This window comes from Carcharodon carcharias, chromosome 19 (assembly GCF_017639515.1).
Source record: "Carcharodon carcharias isolate sCarCar2 chromosome 19, sCarCar2.pri, whole genome shotgun sequence".
In the NCBI taxonomy this organism is placed as follows: Eukaryota; Metazoa; Chordata; class Chondrichthyes; order Lamniformes; family Lamnidae; genus Carcharodon; species Carcharodon carcharias.
This window is the reverse complement of record NC_054485.1, coordinates 11,487,720-11,511,285: the sequence shown is the minus strand read 5'-3', so window position 1 is coordinate 11,511,285 and position 23,566 is coordinate 11,487,720. Positions and strand designations below refer to the sequence as shown.

General features: G+C 40.5%; 1 protein-coding gene across 2 annotated transcripts in view; it reads left to right on the top strand.

The window, feature by feature from the left end:
• Window positions 1-23,566, top strand: part of mecr (mitochondrial trans-2-enoyl-CoA reductase) — a 121,232-nt gene that overhangs the window by 6,076 nt on the left and 91,590 nt on the right. For both annotated transcript variants that reach the window (XM_041212937.1, XM_041212936.1), the window contains exons 2-3: window positions 3,722-3,819; window positions 16,308-16,439. In XM_041212937.1, the coding sequence (XP_041068871.1) occupies window positions 3,722-3,819; window positions 16,308-16,439 (230 nt within the window). The remainder of the gene's footprint in view (window positions 1-3,721; window positions 3,820-16,307; window positions 16,440-23,566) is intronic.

Genomic DNA, 23,566 nt, shown 5'->3' with positions numbered 1-23,566 from the left:
GGACCAACAAGTCCAGAGACCCCTGGATGTCGAGGAATGTACAGGATTGGATCAGGTAAAAAAGGGAAGCTTATGGTCGATACTGAGGGCTCAAAACAGCAGAAGCCCTAGATGAGTACAGAAAGTGCAGGGGGTTATTTAAAAAAGAAATTAGAAGAGCAAAGAGGGGTTTGAGAAAACACTGGCAGGTAAAATAAAGGAAAATCCAAAGGCGTTTTATAAGTATATTAGGGGCAAAAGGATAACCAGGGAAAGAGTAGGGCCCATTAGGGACCAAAGTGGCAATCTGTGTGAGGAGCCAGAAGACATAGGTGAGGTTTTAAATGAGCACTTTGCATCTCTATTCACTATAGAGAAGGACCATGTAGGTATAGAAATCAGGAAGGGGGACTGTGATACACTTGAACAAATTAGCATTGAAAGGGAGGAGGTATTTGCGGTTTTGGGCGGGCTTAAAAGTGGATAAATCACCAGACCCAGATGAGATATATTCCAGGCTTCTGAAGAGTCGTCATACGGACCTGAAACGTTAATTCTGTCTTTCTCTCCACAGATGCTGTCAGACCTGCTGAGTTTTTCCAGCACTTTTAGTTTTTGAATCCCAGGTTGCTATGAGAGGCAAGGGAGGAGATTACAGGGGCGCTGACATTAATTTTCAAGTCCTCTCTGGCCACAGGAGATGAGCCAGAGGACTGGAGGGCAGCTAATGTGTTACCATTATTCAAGAAACGTGGTAGGGATAAACCAGGGAACTATAGGCCAGTGAGTCTAACATCAGTGGTAGGAAAACTTTTGGAAAACATTCTGAGCAAGAGAATTATTCTCCACTTGGAGAGGCAAGGACTAATCGAGGATAGTCAACATGGCTGTGTCAGGGGAAGATCATGTCTAACAAATTTGATTGAATTTTTCAAGGAGGTGACTAGGTGTGTAGCTGAGAGGAGTGCAGTTGATGTCGTCTACATGGACTTCAGTAAGGCTTTTGACCAGGTCCCGCATGGGAGAATGGTCAAGAAGGTAAGAGCACATGGGATCCAGGGCAGTTAGGCAAATTGGATCCAAAATTGGCTTAGTGGCAGGAGGCAGAGGGTGATGGTCAAAGGTTGTTTTTGTGACCACAGGGTTCGGTGCTGGGTCCATTGCTGTTTGTTGTGTACGTTAATGATCTAGAAATTAATATAGGAGGTATATCAATAAGTTTGCAGGTGACACGAAAATTAGTTTGGTAAATAGTGAAGAGGAAAACCTTAGACTACAGGACGGTATAGACGGGTTGGTCATATGGGCAGAACAGTGGCAAATGGAGTTTAACTTAAAAAGTGTGAGGTGATACATTTTGGGAGGACTAACCAGGCAAGGGAATACACGATGAATGGTAGGACCCTAGAAAGTAAAAGGATCAGAGTGACCTTGGCGTGCATGTCCATAGACCCTTGAAGGCAGCAGGACAGGTACATAAGGTGGTTAAGAAGGCATATGGGATACTTGCCTTTATTAGTCAAGGCATTGAATACAAGAGCAGGGAGTTTATGATGGAGCTGTATAAAACATTAGTTAGGCCGCATCTGGAGTACTGTGCACAGTTCTGGTCGCCACACTATAGGAAGGATGTGATTGCATTACAGACGGTGCAGAGGAGATTCACCAGGCTGTTGCCTGGGTTGGAGCGTTTCAGTTACGAAGAGAGACTAAATCGGCTGGGTTGTTTTCCTTAGTGCAAAGAAAGCTGAGGGGGGACTTGATTGAGGTGTATAAAATTATGAGAGGCATAGATGGGGTAGATAGGAAGAAACTTTTCCCCTTAATAGAGGGGTCAATAACCAGGAGTCATATATTTAAGGTAGGGGGCAGGAGGTTTAGAGGGGATTTGAGGAAAATTTTTCCCAACCAGAGGGTGGGGGTTATCTGGAACTCACTGTCTGAAAGGGTGGTAGAGGTGGGAACCCTCATAACATTTAAGAAGTATTTAGATGAGCACTTGAAATGCCATAGCATACAATGCTGCAGGCTAAGTGCTGGAAATGGGATAGAGCAGAGAGGGGCTTGATGATCGGCATGGACATGAAGGGCCTCTTTCCGTGTTGTAAAACTCTATGACTCTGACTCCTGTTGCCATTGCTTCTTTGGCCACGCACCTTAAATCAGTGCCCTCTGGTTCTTGACCCTTCCACCAAGGGAGGCAATTTCTCACTATTTTACTCTGTCCAGACCTCTCATGTTTCTGAAAACCTCCTAAATCTACTCTTAATCTTCTCCAAGAGGAGAAGTCTCAGCTTTTCCAATCTTTTCCAAGGAACTCAAGTTCTTCATCCCTGTAATGATTTTCATGAAAGTTTTCTACGCCTTCTCTAGTGCCTTCACATCCTTCCCTTAGTGTGGTGCCCATACAAGTTTATCATAACATCCTTGCTTTTGTACTCTGTGCCCCAACTTATAGAATCCAGGATCTTCAGCTTTATGTTAAGTGCTTTCACAAGCTGCCCTATCATCTTCAGCTACTTGTACACATATTCTTGCAGGTCCCTCTGCTCCTGCATCACCTTTAAAATTATACCCTTTATATTGCCTTTTCTTGTTCTTCCTTTCAAAGTGAAGCAATTAACATGTCTCTACATTAAATTTCATCTGTCATTTGTCCGCCCATCGCACCAGACTGCCTTAAGTCCTCCTGCTGTTTACCACTACCCTATTCACAGTTCACAATACTTCCAAGTTTTGTGTCATCTGAATATTTTGAAATTGTGCCATGTACACTCAAGTCTAAGTATTAATATCTATCAGGAAAAGCAGGGGTCCTAACACTGACCCTTAGGGAACCCCACTATATACCTGCTTCTAGTTATGTCACCTACTGGATTAAGTAACGTGTACCTCTATTAGGCGTATCCTGACTTATAATAGAGTGGTGCCTCTTTGATCAAACTGCTCTTTAGAATAAATTTAAGGCATATCTCTTCCACACTACATTTTCGTAATTTCAGTAAATTTAACATATGTGCATTTGTTTTGGTGTCTGCTGCTCAACCACACAAACATGTATTATCCATCTGAAAAGAATGTACAAGAATTGTTTTGTATTTTTTTGGTGAGATGGCAGTGGGAATAATTCCTGTTTTGGGCATCCATTGTTGACTTTTGGTGCTCCCAAATCAGATTTAGCCCACTTAAGTGCAGAATAAAGCTCCAAGGGTTCTGCTTTGAGAGCATATATGTAAGGTAACCTCAGAAGGTTTGACAGAGACATTACTAAGATCCCATTAGCCTGGCCTAGTTTCAAGAATTAAAGGTGAGTGCGCAATAATCCACCGTTTCATTGTATCACCTGTAGATAACTACTTATTTGCACTTTGTGAAATCTCATTACTGTAATGGGTGTACTTACTGTGTTAATCCAAAATTGGATTACTTTCTTTTTTAGAGACTTATCAAGAGGTTCTTTCACAGGAGATTATTGAATATATAGGTTTCACAAATGTAAGGGTCATAAAATGTATTCAGTAATAATCAAGTGAAGTCAATCAGTTTAGTGATTATGCTTTTTTGGTTACAGTCTCCTTATTTCATTTAATGTTGGTGTGCACTTCATGGAAAAATAAATTACAACAAACTAAGTTTTCCTTTTCAATCCCGGCTCATTAAATAGTTTGTTCAGTCTGGAATTAGGATTTGTCAAAGATCAGTACTTTTGTAATCAGTGAAGTGCTCTGTTCTCTTATTGCAGGCTTGAAACCCTCAAATCTCCTCAGCTCCGTGATTCTGATATCAGGGCCCAAATGTTAGCAGCACCCATCAATCCGTCAGATATCAACATGGTGCAAGGTAATACTGGGGCATTATTTCTAAGCATGAGTGTTTTCAACAATACACTTGAATTATTTGTGGTTTACAAAATGCATACATTTTCGTCATTCAGCAAATCACAATTATCTTCAACTCTAGATTGAGCTTAAAGCATTGGAAGAGGATATTATTGCTGAACCTTAAAAAGGAACTGCTGGAAGTATATAGCAGGATCTGAAAGGGAAAGATCACTCAATATCACTGCAAAATGTTAGCTATCTCTTCTTTCAATTACTACCAGGCCTCTTGTATAGTTTGGCTTTTTCTGGTTTTATTTCAGATTTCTTGCATTCATGCTGTTTTAGATCAGTTAGAAGCTATTCATGTTGCTCAAAGTTGCTTGAAGCAACTCCAGTTGATTAATAGATAAGTACCTATACTCAAAGTTGATTGTATTTTAGTTCTTCAATCTCAAGCAAAATGTGTAATTGCATTAAGCATTAGTCTTGCTGTGTTGCATGGAGCAATTGGGGGTGGGGAATCAGAATTTAGCCTACACTATATTCAAGATAGTAGGTTGCATCGAAATTTAAACAACAGAATGATGGTTTTGAGCACATAAAATTTGGCAGCCACTTGCAATTTGCCCTAGCATTGGCCTTGATGGACATTTAAGCGATGATGTATGAAGGAGATTTTATGACAATTATTCCCTAGCTTGTAATGAAGTGTTTGCAATCTGCTTGAACATTTCTGGATCAGTGAAACTGACATCGGGAGATATGCGCAACACATTAGATTTAGATTTGTACCCTGTCATAACATGTTTTTAAAACAATAAATGTCCAATGCTTACAGATTGTAAAGTACAGTATTTAAACTGAATAATGAATAATTACAATAGTAATGTTAGTATCTGTATTTCAACACAGTTCAAAGAAATGGAACCAAATTACTTTCAACTTGACATGATTCAGGAATATGCTTTTGGATCCCTATTTTTAAATGAACTATTAATTCAGATTCTCGTTGCCATTCCAAATTAATTAAGATGATTGTATGGCTTCTGACTTCACTGCTTAAATTGAAAGAGGTTTAGGTCTGATAATTTTCTGCAATAACCTTTGATGTGGCATTTTATCAAATGCCTTCTGAAAATCTAAGTACAGTACATCCACCGGTTTCCCTTTATCTATAGCACATGTGACTCCTTCAAAGAACTTCAATAAATTGGTTAAACATGATTTCCCTTTTACAAAACCATGTTGACTCTGCCTGATTGCCTTGAATTTTTCTAAGTGCCCTGCTATAACATCTTTAGTAGTACTTTCTAACATTCTCCCTATGATAGATGTTAGGCTAACTGGCCTATAGTTTCCTGCTTTTTGTCTCCCTCCCTTTTCGTATAAAAGAGCTATATTCGCTATTTTCCAATCTAATGGAACCTTCCTTGAATTTAGGGAATTTTGAAAAATTAAAATCAGTGCATCAGCTATCTCACTGGCCGCTTCTTTCAAGACCTTAAGGTGAAGTCCTTCCAGACCTGGAGATTTGTCAGCCCGCAGCCCCAACAATTTGTTCAATACCACTTCCCTGGTGATTGTAATTTTCCCAAGTTCCTTTCTCCCTTCCATTTCCTGATTTACAGCTATTTTCGGGATGTTACTTGTGTCCTCTATAGTGAAAACAGAAGCAAAATACCTGTTTAATTCACCCGCCATCTCCTTACTTTCCGTTATCAATTCTCCAAATGCACTCTCTACAGGACCAACGCTCACTTTGTTAACTCTTATCTTATAAAATATCTATAGAAACTCTTACTATCTGTCTTTATGTTACTAGCTAGCTTTCTCTCATACTCTAATTTTTCCCTCCTTATTAATCTTTGTGTCACTCTTTGCTGTTCTTTATATTATTTCCAATCTTCTGTCCCATAATTAAATGCTTTTTCTTTAAGTTTGATATTGGCTTTAACTTTTTTAGTTAACCACAGATGCTGGGCCCTCCCCTTGGAATTTTTCTTTCTCATTGGAATGTATATTTTCTGTGTATTCTGAAATATCCTTTTTTACATGTCTGCCACTAAACTTCTATTGATATATCTCTTAACATCATTTGCCAGTTCACTTTAGATAGCTCTGTTTTCATGCCCTCATAATTGCCATTATTTAAATTTAAAATACTTGTCTTGGACGCACTTGTTTCTTCCTCAAAATGAATGTAAAATTCAGTCATCATATGATCGCTGCTACGAGGGATGCCTTCACGAGAGGTTATCAATTAATCCTATCTTGTTGCTCACTATTAGGTCTAGTATAGCCTGCTCTCTGGTTGGCTCCAGAACCAGCTGTTCTAAGAAGCTTTCCCGTAAATATTCTATGAACTCCATCTACATTACCTGTGCCCATCTGATTTTTCTAGTCTATATGTAGATTAAAATCCCCCATGATTATCTCTGTACCTTTCTGGCAAGTTCCCATTATCTCGTCTTTTATACTCCTGCCCTACTGCGTAGTTACAATTAGGGGACCTGTACACCACTCTCACAAATGGTTTCTTGCCTTTATCATTCCTCCTCTCAACTCAAACTGCTTCTACATCCTGGTTTCCTGATCTTAGGTCATCCCTCTCTATTATGCTAATATCATCATTAATTAACAGAGCCACCCCTCCACCTTTCCCTAACTTCCTGTCCTTTCTAAATGTCACATACCCTTCAATATTCAGGTACCAATCTATATCATTTATTTCTTCAAACAAGCATTCCTTTTTATAAAACAGTCATAATTGGTGGCTTGCAAGACCCATTTTACCTTGGATCTCTTTTCTCTCTAACATTTTGTACGCTAGCAAGGTCAATACTTAACCTTTTCTCAGTCACAATCTTTGTTGAATGTACATTATCCCATAGAGAAAGATTATCCACATAACATTCAATGGGCAAACTTCTCTCAGAATGCCCCTTATATAGGTTTTCCCTCAAAATGTTTGATAAGTAAAATCCCATATCTATTGCTTCTATGAAAGCCAGTAGTTCTAGAGCTGAGGTGCTTTTAACTACCTTTATTTTCTTCACTTCCCAAGCCAATGGACAACATTTGTTATTCTTTCCCACCAAGAATATGATAAACACTGCTGTACAAGAATACCCATCCGGAAGTTTGGCATGTGAGGCATCACTAAAAATTATGAATTTCTTATGCCTGGATCACCCAAGGCTGGAAACTTGAGTGCACATTTCTCTGAATTTAATTTCTTTAATGTATTATTTGCTCCCAGAACTTCCTCAGCTATAGCATGTTTCAAAGTAGAAATCGGTGTTAACTGGATCTGTGCCAGTTGGTGAAGTTAAAACTAAGATACCAGCTTTCTTTGCTGGAAAGAGTTTATTGACTTTGTTCACAGTCAACACTACTCCAATACACTAGTATCCCAGCTATCCCCATTTATTGATATATAAATACCCATCACCAGTATAGCAATGTAATTGCCATTAAACCTGAGCAATGTGATTACTATTAAACCTTAACAATATTATAAGGATCAAAAGACATTGACAGATTCCCCTCTTCTCTTTGAAATTAAAACTTTTGAAAACTCAACAATCTTTCAAACTAATCGAAAAGAAACAAAATTATATGTATATTTTCCATCTATGTCTCGCATATTATAACCATCCATTAATAGATCCCATATTTCCCCTTATTTAAACATTTTTTTTCTTCTTTACCATATATAAATAATTACAGGGGAATTAAGGAAAATATCAATTTTCCATATCCTCCTTATATAGGTCGAGTATTCTTTATCCATAAATCTGAAAACTGAACACATCCAAACCAGCACTTTTTTTGACCTCATCGACCCTTAGTGCGGGAAGTCTGTGACCCGAGCCGACACAAACCTAACTGACTGCACCTGATCTTTAGCATGGGAAGTTTCTCACCTGAGCCAACACAAACCTCGCCAACTGCACCCGACCTTTAGCGCAAGAAGTCTAGTTGTTTGTCTGCACTGTTTACCTTGCAAACCCTTTCCTACAAGCAGAATCGCAGATGGAGCCACAGGTGGGAACCCAGTATTTATTATTCAGTGGTACATCTTACTTTTCTAGCTGTTTTATTTACTTTACACTATAGCTAGTCTAGGCTTAGGCTATTGTAATGTAAGTAGGCTCATATGTGGTATATGGAAACTGAAATTATCTGAAACTGAATCAGCCCTGAGGGTTTCAGATATAGGATATTCGATCTGTAACACAAGGCCTCTCTGTTCCAGTACCTCTAATACTTTCTTGGAGCAAGCACCTTTCTTCATGAAACAGTCTGACAATTGACTTGCACCCATCCATTTTATTTTGGAAATCTCTCTTTCCAACATTTCCTTTCTGCTGGCAAGATCAATTCTCAACCTTTTCTCAGGACACCCTTTGTCAGATGAACATTATCCCAAAAGAACAGTTATTCAGATTGCATTCTAGGGAAAAAATGTTCTCATATTGCCCCTTGTATAATATTCCTTCAGTATATTAGATGAAATACACCCTCATGTCTATTGCTTCTGCTAACACCAGTGTTTGAGCAGCTAAGTTGCTTTTAACTACCCTTTTTATTTTCTTCGCTTTCCAAGCCAGTAGACAACATTTATTATTCTTTCCCACCAAGAATATGATAAACCCTGCTGTGTTAGAATATTCATCTGGAAGATCAACATGTGAAGCATCGCTAAAAATGGCTAACTCATATCTTCTGGATCACCCAAGGCTAGAAACTTGAGTGTGCATTTCTCCAAATTTAATTTCTTTAATGTTTTATTTGTCCTCAGAGCTCCCTCAGCTGTGGCATGTGTTATGATATAGCACGTGGTATTTGCCAAGTTAACCAAATCCCAGAGGGAATCTTGGCCACGCTATCACAACAATTTTGTAATTTGTATTTATTACGAGAAGGTTTGTGCACTGAAGTCAGAAGTAATTAGTCCACTACCACCTTTAGAGCTTTTAGAGATTAAATTAAAACATTATTAACAAAAGAAAAGAAAACTTAAACACACAAGTTACACAGTTATATTTAGTTTTATAACAGTTCTCACAAGATTTCTACTTAACTAGACTCCCAACTACATACCCCTTTCAGTCAATAGTCTAAATAGATTCTTGATCTATAAAACATCCAGCAACATTACCACAAGCATCCACTTTTGCTTTAAGGGAGACATTTCACAGCTTCTTACTCCCTCTCGCTCAACAACATTGCTTTCTGGAACAGCAAATTTCTTTAGAGTGACTGGAGACTGCTACTTCACAGTACACTCTTCAAGATCTCACATGGCCACACCCCAAACAGCTTTCCATCTTCCTTTAAATATATCTCCTCCCTTTTGATCTGTAAATCCCATTGTTTCAGCCTGTCTTTGGAAATTACTTTTCCCAGAATATAAAAAATCTTTCATGTCATTATGGCCAGTACTCTCAGGTAAAAAATAAACTTAGTAGCTTTGCCCTATTTATCTTGCCAGTTGTAAACACCTTATCATGTCCCTTTGAAAATCAAGCAACCTCTTAACTTATCTAAAAATGCAAATTCCATTCACACTATCTGCTTAGCTCATCCATTTCCATTTCAAAACTAAAATAAAAGCAAAATACTGTGGATGCTAGAAATCTAAAATAAAAACAGAAGATGCTGGAAAAGCTCAGCATGCCTGACAGCATCCATGGAGAGAGAAACAGAGTTAAAGTTTCAAGTCCGTATGACCCTTCTTCAGAGCTAAGGAGAAGTAGAAATGTGATGAAATTTATATTGTAAGAAGAGTGGCACAGGTGAAGCTGAATGGGGGAAAAGGAGAGATTGACAAAGATGTCATGAACAAAAGGACAAAGGGAGTGTTAATGGTACTGGTAAGGGCTTAAAAAAATGCTGATAGTGGCATAAAAGTAAGGAAGCAGAATGTGGTGTTAGCAGAAGGAGGGTAGGCACTCTATGAAAGAACAACATGGAACAAGTAACAGGTGGCTGTTTTGGGGGTGGGCTGGGGGGACCTTGAGCCACTTGTCTGGCTTTAGCTTTATACATGCCATCAGGAAGTATATTTTCTGCGCATATCCACCTGTGTGATAAGTCTGGCTGTCCCCTGTTTAGTACTTCAGTGTATACACCAAATTCTTTCCAACTTTTTGTTTGGTATCCTTTGTCAACTTATCTTCTAATCTGTTAGTAGTCACTAAAACCTCTCGATCATAAGGGCTTCTACTTCTTGTGGCATTCCTAGCCTGTCTACAGTCTATGTTCTTGTCAAACCATGACCCCTATTCACCTGCCTATCTCTTTCTGGACTACTGTTACATGATCTCGCCCTCCTATGATCAAGGTCCCTTTTGCAATGATATTTTCCTAGGGCCATAATCACTACCTGGTCCACTTTGAGTTCACAGTGCGTTTTCTGGCTTTCCACATCTTTACCACATTTTGCCAATCCATTGACCTTACCTTCTGTCCCTGTGACGAAAGTATAATAATTTTCTTTATTTTTTTGTTTTATTGTGAAGTAGGTTTATGGGTGTGATTATAGATGGGTCTGTCTGTGTGATTTAATTACATTTGGAGTTAAGTAGACTGCAAACTTGAAATCATCAAAAGAAGCTAGGTGTAGGAATGTGCTTGACGTTCCAATGAGTAAACATGGATGCTGGCAGCATGTAAGGTGTGAAGGGGATTTGCATTTTTAGATAAATGAAGGGATTGAAGGATTTCAAAGGGACCTTAGTCTGTTTACAACTAGCCAGCTAAGCAAGGCTAAGGAGTGTGTTCATTTTTCCCAAAGGTAACAATATTGGCAACATGGAAGATTTTATATTATGAGGGAGATATAGTTTCAAAGGCATATGGAACAATAGAATTTAAATATTAAGAAGAGAGAAACATATATATAGGAGAATGAAAGGCTACGTGGGAGAAGGCTATGTAAGATCTAACAGGAGTCGGTGAAACAGCCTTCAAGAAGCCTCTAGTTTTTTGTGCCTGAGTCTGCAATGTAAAGTTACTGAAATTTGGGAAGCCATTTGCAATTCCACTGTCAAGTGGGTATTGTGTTGACTTGTTGACTCTATTTTAAATCTGAAATCTATACTGGACTGCTGTCTTCAAGGGAGTATGTAACTGGGAGTTGGGTCAGTTAGGAATTTTAGGATTTGTAGTAGTAAGTGATTGTAGTCTTATGTATGTGCTTGAAATCTTTTATTTTGTTAACATTTTAATTTAATTTTAAAAACATCCCTGAAGGTCTTGGTGGACTCATTACTTCTGAATTCAGTGCGCACGTCTTCCTGTAATAAATACAAATTGCAAAACTGTTGTGATAGAGTGACCAAGTTTCCCTTGTGGATTTAGTCTGCCTGGCATACATCGTCATAACACCGTCATCTTGCACATTCAGCCAATGTTTGTATTTGCCAGTGGCTTTCCCTGCTCTCCCTATAAAGGCATCATCTATCCATTCACGGCCCTACTGACGTATACGTTACTCTAGTGCCAGCTTTAGATACTTATCCTTTGGGATAAATAGCTTTATCCTACGCTTCAGTATCATTTTGTCCATATTCAGGCAGCCCTTTATCTGCCATAATCTGCTCCTCATAGTTGTCCAACATATATGTATGTGAAGTGCATGGCACACCTTTCTATTACCTGTTCAGATTCTGTAAATGTATAATCAGTGCCAATTAACCTCAAGGGATGTACCCTTAGTGTGATTTCCATGTAGTAAAATTTACTGTTTTTCCATCACTACACTGCCTGTAACACTTACCCAGGCCTTTCTACTCTTTCTGCCTTTTTCCTTTGTAATGTACCATGCCCTCTGGATTGAAATTTATTTCTGATGACCTTATGTGGTGCCGTAAGGCTTGCCAAATTTTCTCTGAAACCTCAGATAAGTGTCCTATTCCCTGCATGCAGGGCATCTGAGTGCTCAGAAAAAATTGAACTAATCATAGTCCCTTCCAAAGCCGGGGGATGATACCACATCACCGAAGGTATTTTTGGATTTATCCCGTTAACTAATTGATAGGAACTGTAGCCCCCAACCATTTGATGTGAATTCTTTGCATGGACTGTCCACGCCTGGGCAGTTGTCAATTTATAGCTCAGTTGGTCAACTAAGATCTTGTGAAGCATCTCATTAATTAATTTGTGATTTCTTTAACAAATCCCATTATGAAAGGGACTTTCCACTGCTGTGTTCATTACTACCTTGTTCGTATTTTCGCATATACTTTTAAATTCATCCCCCCCTCCCCCCATGGTCAGTTAGGAATTTAGCTGGCTCTCCCAGTACAGTTCCTATCTATTTTGCCATTATCTTGTCCACTATTACCTTTTTGTCTTGACTATATATTACTGTTGACAGACTAAATCTAGTTGCCATGTCTATGGAGTGCAAGAGAAGGATATTTTCGTCTTTATCCGATATCCTTATATCTATTGCTACAATTTCATTCAAATCTCTCGCTGATAGGACACTCACTGTGGGCCGTGATGGTGTCCCCTTGGGTTTTTTTTTACATATTTTGCATTTCTCACTGATCTCTTCAATAAGTTTAGCATATTTATCATCCATTACTCCTGCATCCTTTAGTATGATTTTTTGCCTATAACAAGATGGATGGGCAAGCTACCAATGTAGTTGCAAAACAATTTGCCTTTTTTCCTATAAAATTCCTACCCCTGATGTCATCAACGCTTCTTTAACATCGTAATTAGAAATGTTAGGCCTTGTTAAAGGGATACAAAATGTCCCGATGATGTAAACTGTAAATCTACAGATTTCTCAAGAACATTTGCATTATTGTGTTTCACATGTAATTTCATTTAAGCCTTTTTCTTAGATGGCTTACTCAACAGTGAGGGTATTTCACTGGAAACTACATCTGTGCTGATAAGATGGTTTACCCCAGCTATTTTACACAGAATCATTACTGTCTTTATTGACTTTAACATGTTATCATTCCTCATTCTGATGTAAGTGGAACTTTCATATTTCTTATCCTACTTCAGTCTTCTGTTTAGAGAATTCAGGTAACGTTTTAACCAATCTAATCCACATACTGTGGAGGTGCACCCATTGTCTAACACAGCACAATTCTATAAGTGCACAACTAGAACACCTGTTACCAGACAAAAGCTTCTGGTGACCAGCACAATTCCCCCTGACTGAACAGTATTGTCATCTTCCACTTCCGAACCCCTCATGTTAGTAGCATTTCAAAAACTGTTATTCCATTTTGGACCGTTCGTTGCATAAAGATATTTCGAGTCACATCTGAAACATCTGTTGACTATTCCTGGGTTCACTTTCCTGCCATAGTTACCTCATTCCTGTCGTCTGTTAAAGCAACTAAACAGTATTGATGTTTGCACCCCATATCTAAATGGTCTCAAAATACTGCAAGCATTGAATCATCCTGCTGAAGGTCCCATTGGTGCCATGAAAGTAGCTGAAAAGTGGCCGAGATTTTTTTTTTTAAAGCTTCAGACATCTGTTCCAAAAGCGTATCTCTTTCTGAGAATCTAACTACAGTCAAGACCAGCAGCCTATCCATGTTCAATACTTTAGAACAATTCAACAATTTGAAAGCAAGCAAGCAAGCAAGTAATCCAGAGACCCAGGGTAATGCTCTGGGGACCTAGGTTCGAATCCACCATGGCAGATGGCAAAATTTGAATTCAATTTAAATAAAAATCTGAACGAAAAGTCTAATGATGACCATGAAACCATTGTTGATTGTTGTAAAAACCCATCTGATTCACTAATGTCCTTTAGGGAAGGCAATCAGCTGTCCTTCCCTGGTCTGGCCTACATGTGACTCCAGACCCACAGCAATGTGGTTGACTTTTAAATGCCCTGTAAAATGGCCTTGCAAGCCACTCGGTTCTCAAGGTCAATTAGGGATAGACAATAAATGCTGGCCTAGTCAGTGACACCCCCATCCTATGAACGAATAAATAAAAGGGGTACCCCAAATAGAATTTTTGCACTCTTGTTAAATTCCATCATATATTCTTCAACAGAATAACCATCCACTCCTTCTAAATTTATCGAAGTCTGACCATGCCTCATATGCATTTAATAGATCACTTTTCTGATAAATGTTAAGAGTTTACCCAAATTTTCCTCAGTGTTCAATTGAGGAGCCTCTAGCTCCAAAAATACTTGCACTGGATCCTACTTCTAGGGGGGAAGTGGAAGTGTCAAGGCTATAACTTGCCTTTTCTTTGTTAAGGATGTAACCCATGTCCACATATCCACTTTGTTTTTCCAGTGGTAATGCAGCTTCTCAGAACAAAGGTAGAAAATCATACCCTGATGCTTTACACTTGGTTTCAGCCATTCTTCGCAAAGCAACTCCAGTTACAAGCTCCTGTCTGAAAATAAGTCTTAGTTTCCAATCTTCACCTTTAGGCCAATCATCCTAGGCTACCAATGTTAATAGGATCCAAGCTGGTTGGTGAAGTCAAAATGAAGACAGAGCTTTTATTGACTGAGAGAATTTATTGACTTTGTTCAGTCTCACATCTCCCACTCCCAGTGTCCCAGCTATTCTCTATTTATAAATAAATAAATCCAGAGGATGAGTAGGTTAGAACACTACATATTCACCCATAGAACATAGGTTCAAATCCAGTCTACAATGCTGAGATGATGGTCTCCTCTCTCTCTCTCCAATGGCTGTAACAATTCTAGGTAAAAAGATAGTCTCCCCACAAGTCCATAGGACAAATCTGTTCCTTAGCAAGCGGTAGCTTGGCAGGCTTGCTTTGACAGTATACATGAACGAGTAGTGTGAACATCAAAGAGTCAGTACTTAATTAAACAATGCCCCTCACCTCTGTATCCTAACAATATCATTAACATGTAACTGTACTCAGCAAAAGTCAGCACTTTTGGGAAAGGCAGAACATGGGAAAACAATGTTTGGATTCATCAAATAATTTTTAATTCACCGACAAAAACAAATTCCAACAGCTACAGTATTAAATCTTGACAGTATTCTTTATAAATGCTTTTGCTGCCAATTCGCACACAGAATAAAGATTCTGTAACCGTCCCAGAGATGCAGTCATTCTGTCTTGGAATAATTGCTGTAATTTGTCCCAAAAGTATTTTCAAGTGTTAAGATCTTCTGGCAGTTAGAATTGTACTGTTGACAACTGCATGTTTGACTTTTAAAATGTACTTTATTGCATGTCGCAATAATGAAATGTCGCGGATAGCTTATAAAGGTTTGTAAGGCACCAAACTAAGCCAGAACTACATATTACTCTTGTTGAAAGGTTGTGTTTTGCTATTTGAGGAGCTTTCCAGAAGAAAAAGCAACACATTGAAAGTGCCTTCATTTTATGCTTTCTCCTTCCCCTTCATCCCAAACAAAAAAAATCTCCTGATTCTGTATTAAGAAATTCTAAATATGCAATGTTTTGAGGCAACCTAATGGAGACTTGTCATATTGGATCTCTTCACTAGGAGTTGCAGTGCTGAGATCTCATGGGTCCATGACAGCTGACATTACCATTTGATTTTAGCGATGGCAGGTACAGTTTCAGGAATTTACACTTACCTCAACCTCAGAAACTGGTTTGAAATGCATCAAAACTGACTCTTTGATGTTCACACTACTCGTTCATGTATACTGTCAAAGCAAGCCTGCCAAGCTACCGCTTGCTAAGGAACAGATTTGTCCTATGGACTTGTGGGGAGACTATCTTTTTACCTAGAACTGTTACAGCCAATGGAGAGAGAGAGGAGACCATCATCTCAGCATTGTAGACTGGATTTGAACCTATGTTCTATGGGTGAAAATGTAGTGTTCTAACCTACTTATCCTCTGGGTTTATTTATTTTATTTTTTTAGTTTTTATGAATTTTTATTCATTCATGGAATGTGGGCATTGATGGCATCCCTAATTGCTCTTGGGAAGATTGTGCTGTGCCACGCTTTTGACAATTGACTTGTTAGGACGTTTCAGAGGGCTGGTAAGGGTCAAGTATACTGGTGATTCTGGAGTAACACATAGACCAGACTCAGTAAGGACAGCAGACTTCCTTCCCTAAGCATCAGTGGACAAGATAGCATTTTATGACAATCTGTTAGTTAAATGGTCACCATTACTGAAATTGTCTATTTTAATTCTAGATGTTTTTAATTATCTGAATTTAAATTCTCCAACTGGTGGGATTTGAACTTATGTCTCAGGATCATTCGTTCATACCTCTGAATTACCATTTAAGTAACATAACCGCTGTATTACTGTTTCCTTAAATAAGCAAATAAAAGCCAAAACAAAAGGATATCCCATTTTTGCAAGTGGCTTGAGGCTCGCTTTTCAGTCAAAAAGCAGAAAGTGACCCACCATTATCCCTGCTTATATTACAATATAGCTGGGTAGGCTGAAGAGTTAACAAAGCAATACTAACAGTTGATTGCAGCCTACTGACATCTTGTATTATGGGGCTGTTTTGTTTTCTTGCAGGTACCTATCCTATTCTTCCTGATCTTCCAGCAGTTGGAGGAAATGAGGGAGTAGGACAAGTTCTAGATGTAGGCAGTAAAGTAACTCATTTGAAGCCAGGAGACTGGGTGATACCATCTGATACAGGGCTGGGTAAGTTTCTGTATTTGCTTCACTTCAAAGATGATGTGGTAAACAAGGAATAGATTCAAATAATGTGCTGCTGCTGCTGTTCGAAGTCTACAGACACAAAATTGATCACTGTTTCTCCTGTCTGTGATTTGCAACTTGATGAATATCTTTAATTTATTGAAATATTGCTGAATTAAGAGACATACTTTCAAAGGTTTTCATCTTGCACTCATCAGGACAGACGCAAAAATACCAAATTTCAAAGGGAACAACAATTTATACTGCATGAGAAAAGGGTGCTGATTGGTTGGACCCTGATTGCCATTGCCACAGCAACTTGTTACATGATTGACTATTGGCTAATGGAATAGATCTGAAACACTTCCTGTAAGAATCTGACAATCTCACTGACTCCTGGGTGGATCCTGTCTTGTTCAATAACCCAAACTTAAAATTTTCGTTCGAGATCTTTTATTCACGATCAGCAAGCCTCTGTCATCCTTAAGTTGCACGCTAATGGCACTGGATGCCTATATTGTTCCTGTCATATATAAACAGCTTGTCTGATTCTCTATGTGGCATTTAAGCATGCTGAGAATATTTTTGCTGCTTAGCTCCAACCACCCCAATGGGACCTGACCTGTTCACTTCCCTCCCCTGCATCCCATCCCGGTAATAGAGGTAGTCAGGTTTCCCTCCTACCCTCCTTGCATGCTGGGTGATTTTTCCTGCCAGTTCCTCAAAAGAATATGCCAGGGCACCCACTGACCAAAACAGAGTTTGACCTTCTTTGCCCTAACTGAGACAGTTTTATGAAAATCTACTATTCATGCTCAACTGTAGTTTCTCCCAACTCCGCCCATGTATTCTGTACAGAATGAATTGAAAACCCGCTTTGAAAAGGCTTAAGGAAGGAAGGTTTGCATTTAAATAGCATCTTACCATTTCTCTCAGAAGCACCTGTAAGTGTTTCATATACAATGAATTACTTTGATGTGCATTTCACATAGGCACACAAAGCAGTCATTTTGAACACCAATCCTGCTGACAGCAGTTACTGTTATGATGTAAACAGAAAAAGGTTAGTGAAGACAAATGTACGTCCCTTACAGTCAGAAACAGGTGAATTTATAATAGAGAACAAGGAAATGGCAGAGCAATTAAACAACTACTTTAGTTCTGTCTTCACGGAGAAAGACACAAATAACTTCCCAGAAATACTGGGGAACCAAGGGTCTAGTGAGAAGGAGGAATTGAAGGAAATTAGTATCACAAACACAGTAGTGCTGGAGAAATTAACGGGGCTGAAAGCTGATAAATCCCCAGGACCCAATAATCTACATCCCAGGCTACTAAAGGAGGTGACCATGGAAATAGTGGATGGGTTGTTGTCATCTTCCAAAATTCTTTAGATTCTGGAACAGTCCCAGCAGATTGGAGGGTGGCAAATGTAACCTCTATTTAAAAAAAGGAGGGAGGAAGAAAACAGTGAATTACAGACTGGTTAGCCTAACATCAGTACTAGGGAAAATGCTAGAGTTTGTTATAAAGGGTGTGATAACAGGACACTTAGAAAATATCAACAGGACTAGACAAAGTCAGCATGGACTTACGAAAGGGAAATCGTGTTTGACAAACCTACTGGAGTCTTTTGAGGACATAACCAACAGAATAGATATGGGAGAACCAGTGAATGTGGATTTTCAGAAAACTTTTGATAAAGTCCCACATAAGAGGTTAGTGTGTAAAATTAAAGCACATGGATTGGGGGTAATATATAGGTAATGATTGAGAATTGGTTAGCAGACAGGAAACAGAGTAGGAGTAAATGGATCTTTTTCAGTGTGGCAGACAGTGACTAGTGGGGTACTTCAGGGATCAGTGCTTGGGCCCCAGCTATTCACAATATATATCAATGATTTGGGTGAGGGAACCAGATGTAACATTTCCAAGTTTGCTGACAACACGAAACTTGGTGGGGATGTGAGTGATGAGGAGGATGTTAAGAGGCGTCAAGGCGATTTAGACAAGTTGAGTGAGTGGGCAAATACATGGCACATGTATAACATGGATAAATGTGAAGTTATGCACTTTGGTAGGAAAAACAGAATGGCAGAGTGTTATTTAAATGGTGATAGATTGGGAAATGTTGATGTACAAAGGGACCTGGATGTCTTTGTACACCAATCACTGAAAGCAAGCATGTAGGTGCAGTAAGCAGTTAAAAAGGCAAATGGTATATTGGCCTTCATTGCAAGAGGACTTGAGCACAGGAGTAAGGATGTCTTACTGCAGCTGTGCAGGGCCTTGGTGAGATCACACCTGGAGCATTGTGTGCAGTTTTGGTCTCCTTACTTAAGAAAGGATATACTTGCCATTGTGTGAGTGCAGCGAAGGTTCACCAGACTGAACCTTCCTGGGATGGCAGGATTGTTGTATGAGGAGAGATTGGGCTGACTAGGCCTGTATTCACTGGAGTTTGGAAGAATGAGAGGAGATTTCATTGAAACATATAAAATTCTGACAGGGCTGGACAGACTGGATGCAGGAATGCTGTTTCCTCTGGCTGGGATTTCTAGAACAGGTCGTAGTCTCAGGATACGGGGATACCATTTACGCTGAGGAGGAGAAACTTCTTCACTCCAGAGGGTGGTGAACCTATGGAATTCTCTACCACAGAAGGCTGTGGAGGCCAGGTCACTGAATATATTTAAGAAGGAAATAGATTTCTGGACTCTAAAGGCGTCAAGGGGTATGTGAATAGCGCGGGAGTATGGCGCTGAGATAGAGGATCAGCCATGATCATATTGAATGGCAGAGCAGGCTTGAAGGGCTTAATGGCCTACTCCTGCTCCTATTTTCTATATTTCTATGATTGATTAGTTAATCCTGGAAAATTAACAAAAGCTGAGCATGTTTCAAAATTGTTGATGATTTAAAAATAACCCTGAATATCTGTCTATGCCACAAAAGAGGAAAGGCTTGTCACAACTTAAGCTGTTGGTATTCTATTGCTTGTAGATTGGAAGATTGTGGCAACAATGAATATTTATTTTCACGCCCTGTATTCTTTGGATAAATTGGGAATTATTGTGTATCTCTACTGGCACTTTTTTTCTAAATCCAATAAATTGTTTCATAATGCTCTGTGATTGACACAATCACATGGATGGCACTCTACTTTCCCCATTTACTCCCTAGTTCACCCTGACAGTCTTCTGCTCTTACTCCCCATGGCATGCATGCACTTCTCCCTCCTACAAATTATACTGGAACTGTCCTTGCTGCAATTCCCCCTGCCTTCCAAAGGCCCCACCCTGTCCTCCAGCAAACCCTTCCCATTTCATGCTGGTCTCTGCTATTCCCGTTGAAAGCTTGCGGCTATTCCAGGGGATTAAATGCTGTAGATGGGATTCAGGAGCATTGTTGAGAGGTGGGACTAGTAGTAATGCTTGGGGGGGTGGGGGGAACTGGGGATGGCAAAATGTTCCTGTAGAATTTTAAAATATCCACCTGAACTAGGTAGGTATAATTTGGTTCCTCCCACAGAGTTTAAAACCACTGCCAGTGCAGCATTCCATTAGTTAAACCCACACTCTAATCATTTGAAAAAACAGTTTCATTAAAAGTATGCTCCTGAATTGACTGGTTTGATATGATAGAAATCTTACCCAGTGTTAATCATAAGATATACAAATAAGAAATAGATAATTTGCTCTATCTCAAAAAATATCTAGAGTTGCATAATAGTTCTGCTGTCTCAAGCAAAGCATTGTGTGCACTTATTCCCCAACATACTTACCTTCACCTTCAGGCTCACTAATGGTTCAGTAATGTCCTTTAGAGAAGGAAATCTGCCATCCTTACCTGGTCTGGCCTACATGTGACTTCAGACCCACAGCAATCTGGTTGACTCTTAAATGCCCTCTGAAATGCCCTATCAAGCCACTCAGTTGTATCAAACTGCTACAAAGTCTCAAACAAGGAATGAAACCAGATGGACCACCCGGCATTGACCTAGCTCGAGGCGTTGGAAACAACAACAACAAACTCAGCCTGTCGACCCTGCAGAGTCCTCCTTACGAACATCTGGGGGCTAGTGCCAAAATTGGTAGAGCTGTCTCACAGACTAGTCAAGCAACAGACGTAGTCATCCTCATGGAATCATATCTTAGAGGTAATACATCCCAGACACCACCATCATCATCACTGGGTATGTCCTATCCCACCGGCAGGACAGACTCAGCAGAGGTGGTGGCACAGTGGCATACAGTCGGAAGGGAGTTGCCCTGGGAGCCCTCAACATCAACTCCAGACCCCATAAAGTCTCATGGCATCAGGTCAAACATGGCTAAGGAAACCGCCTGCTGATAATCACATACCATCCTGCCTCAGCTGATGAATCAGTGCTCCTCCATGTTGAACACCACTTGGAGGAAGCACTGAGGGTGGCAAGGGTGCAGAATGTACTCTGGGTGCGGGACTTCAATGTCCATCACCAAGAGTGGCTCGGTAGTACCATCACTGACGGAGCTGGCTGAGCCCAAAAAGACATTGCTGCTGGACTGAGTCTGCAGCAGGTGGTGAGAGAACCAACAAGGGGCAAAAACATGCTTGACTTCATCCTCACCAACCTACCTGCCGCAGATGCATCCGTCCATGACAGAGAATTGGTAGTAGTGACTATTGCACAGTTGATGTGGAGATGAAGCCTCGCCTTCACAATAAGGATACCCTCTACCGTGTTGAGTGGCACTGCCACCGTGCTAAATGGATAGATTTTGAACAGATCTAGCAACTCAAGACTGGGCATCCATAAGGCACTGTGGGCCATCAGCAGCAGCAGAATCGTACTTGAACACAATCTGTAACCTCAGGCCTGGCATATCCCCCACTCTACAATTACCATCAAGCCAGGGGATCAATCCTATTTCAATGAAGAGTACAGGAGGGCATGCCAGCAGCAGCACCAGGCATACCAAAAATTAGGTGTCAACTGATGAAGCTATAACACAGAGGATTACTTGTGTGCCAAACAGCATAAGCAGCAAGTGATAGACAGAGCTAAGCGATCCCACAACCAACAGATCAGATCTAAGCTCTGCAGTCCTGCCACATCCAGTCGTGAATGATGGTTGACAATTAAATAACTCACTCGTGGAGGAGGCTCCACAAATATCCCCATCCTCAATGATGGGGGAGCCATGCACATTAGTGCAAAAGATAAGGCTGAAGCATTTGCTGCAAACTTCAGCCAGAAGAGCTGAGTGAATGGTCCATCTTGGCCTCCTCTGGAGATTCCCAGCATCATCGATGCCAGTCTTCAGCCAATTCAATTCACTCCACGTAAAACGGCTGAAGGCACTAGATGATGCAAAGTCTATGGGCCCTGACAACATTCTGGCAATTGTACTGAAGACTTGTGCTCCAGAACTTGCCATGCCCCTAGCCAATCTGTTCCAGTATAGCTACACTGCTGGCCAAGCTGTTCCAGTACAGCTACAACACATCTACCCGCCTACGTGGAAAATTGCCCAGGTATGTCCTGTACAACAAAGCAGAACAAATCCAACCCGACCAATTACTGCCCCATCAGTCTACTCTCGGCCATCAGTAAAGTAATGGAAGGGGTCATCAACAATGTTATCAAACAGCACTTGCCTAGCAATAACCTGCTCACTGATGCCCAGTTTGGGCTCTGCCAGGGCCACTCGGCTCCTGACCTCATTACGGCCTTGGTTCAAACATGGACAAAAGAGCTGAACTCCAGAGGTGAGCTGAGAGTGACTGCCCTTGATGTTGAGGTAGCATTTGACCGAGTGTGGCATCAAGGAGCCCTAACTAAACTCGAGTCAATGGGAATCGGGAAAAACTCTCCAGTAGTTGGAGTCATAACTAGCACAAAGGAAGATGGTTGTGGTTGTTGGAGGTCAGTCATCTCAGCTCCAGGACATCACTGCAGGAGTTCCTCAGGGTAGTGTTCTTGGCCCAACCATTTTCAGCTGCTTCACCAATGACCTTCCTTCCTTCCTTCATAAGGCTAGAAGTAGGGATGTTCATTAATGATTGTACAATGTTCAGCACCATTCGCGACGACTCTGATACTGAAGCAATCCATGTCCAAATGGAGCAAGACCTGGACAATATCCAGGCTTGGGTGGACATGTGGCAAGCTACATTCATGCCACACAAGTGCCAGGCAATGACCACCTCCCACAAGAGAGAATCTAACCATCGCCCCTTGACGTTCAATGGCATTACCATCACTGAACCCCCCACTTTCACCGTCCTAGGGGTTACCATTGACCAGAAGCTGAACTGGACTAGCCAAATAGATACTGTGGCTACAAGAGCTGGTCAGAGGCTAGGAATCATACAATGAACAACTCACCTGACTCCCCAAAGCTTGTCCACCATCTACAAGGCACAAGTCAGGAGTGTAATGGAATACTCCCCACTTGCCTGGATGAGTGCAGCTCGCACAGCACTCAAGAAGCTTGACACCATCCAGGACAAAGCAGCCCGCTTGATTGGCACCACATCTACAAACATTCACTCCCTCCACCACCGAAGCACAGTAGCAGTAGCAGCATCTACCATCTACAAGATGCACTGCAAGGATTCACCAAGGCTCCTTACCCGTGGCCACTACCATCTAGAAGGACAAGAGCAGCAGATGCGGAGGAACACCTCCACCTGGAAGTTCCCCTCTAAGCCGCTCAACATCCTGATTTGGAAATATATCACCATTCCTTCACTGTCACTGGGTCAAAACCCTGGAATTCCCTTCCTAACAGCACTGTGGGTGTACCTACCATGCATGAACTGCAGCAGTTCAAGGAGGCAGCTCACCACCACCTTCTCAAGGGCAGCTAGGGATGGGCAATAAATGCTGGCCCAGCCAACGAAGCCCACATCCTGTGAATGAATTTTTAAAAAGGCCAGAACTTAATTTAGAAACTACCTTCCTTGACTTATAAATTCGGGGGGGGGTTGTTGCGCGGTTGTGTGTGTTTGCAGGACTACGTGAAATAAAAGGATTCAGAAGATTATCTAACTGTTCCCTGTAAATATGGGTATTTGAATCCAATCCAAAACAAATTTTAAAAAAAGTTTCAGTCTGTATCTGATGTTGCAGTGTTAATTTC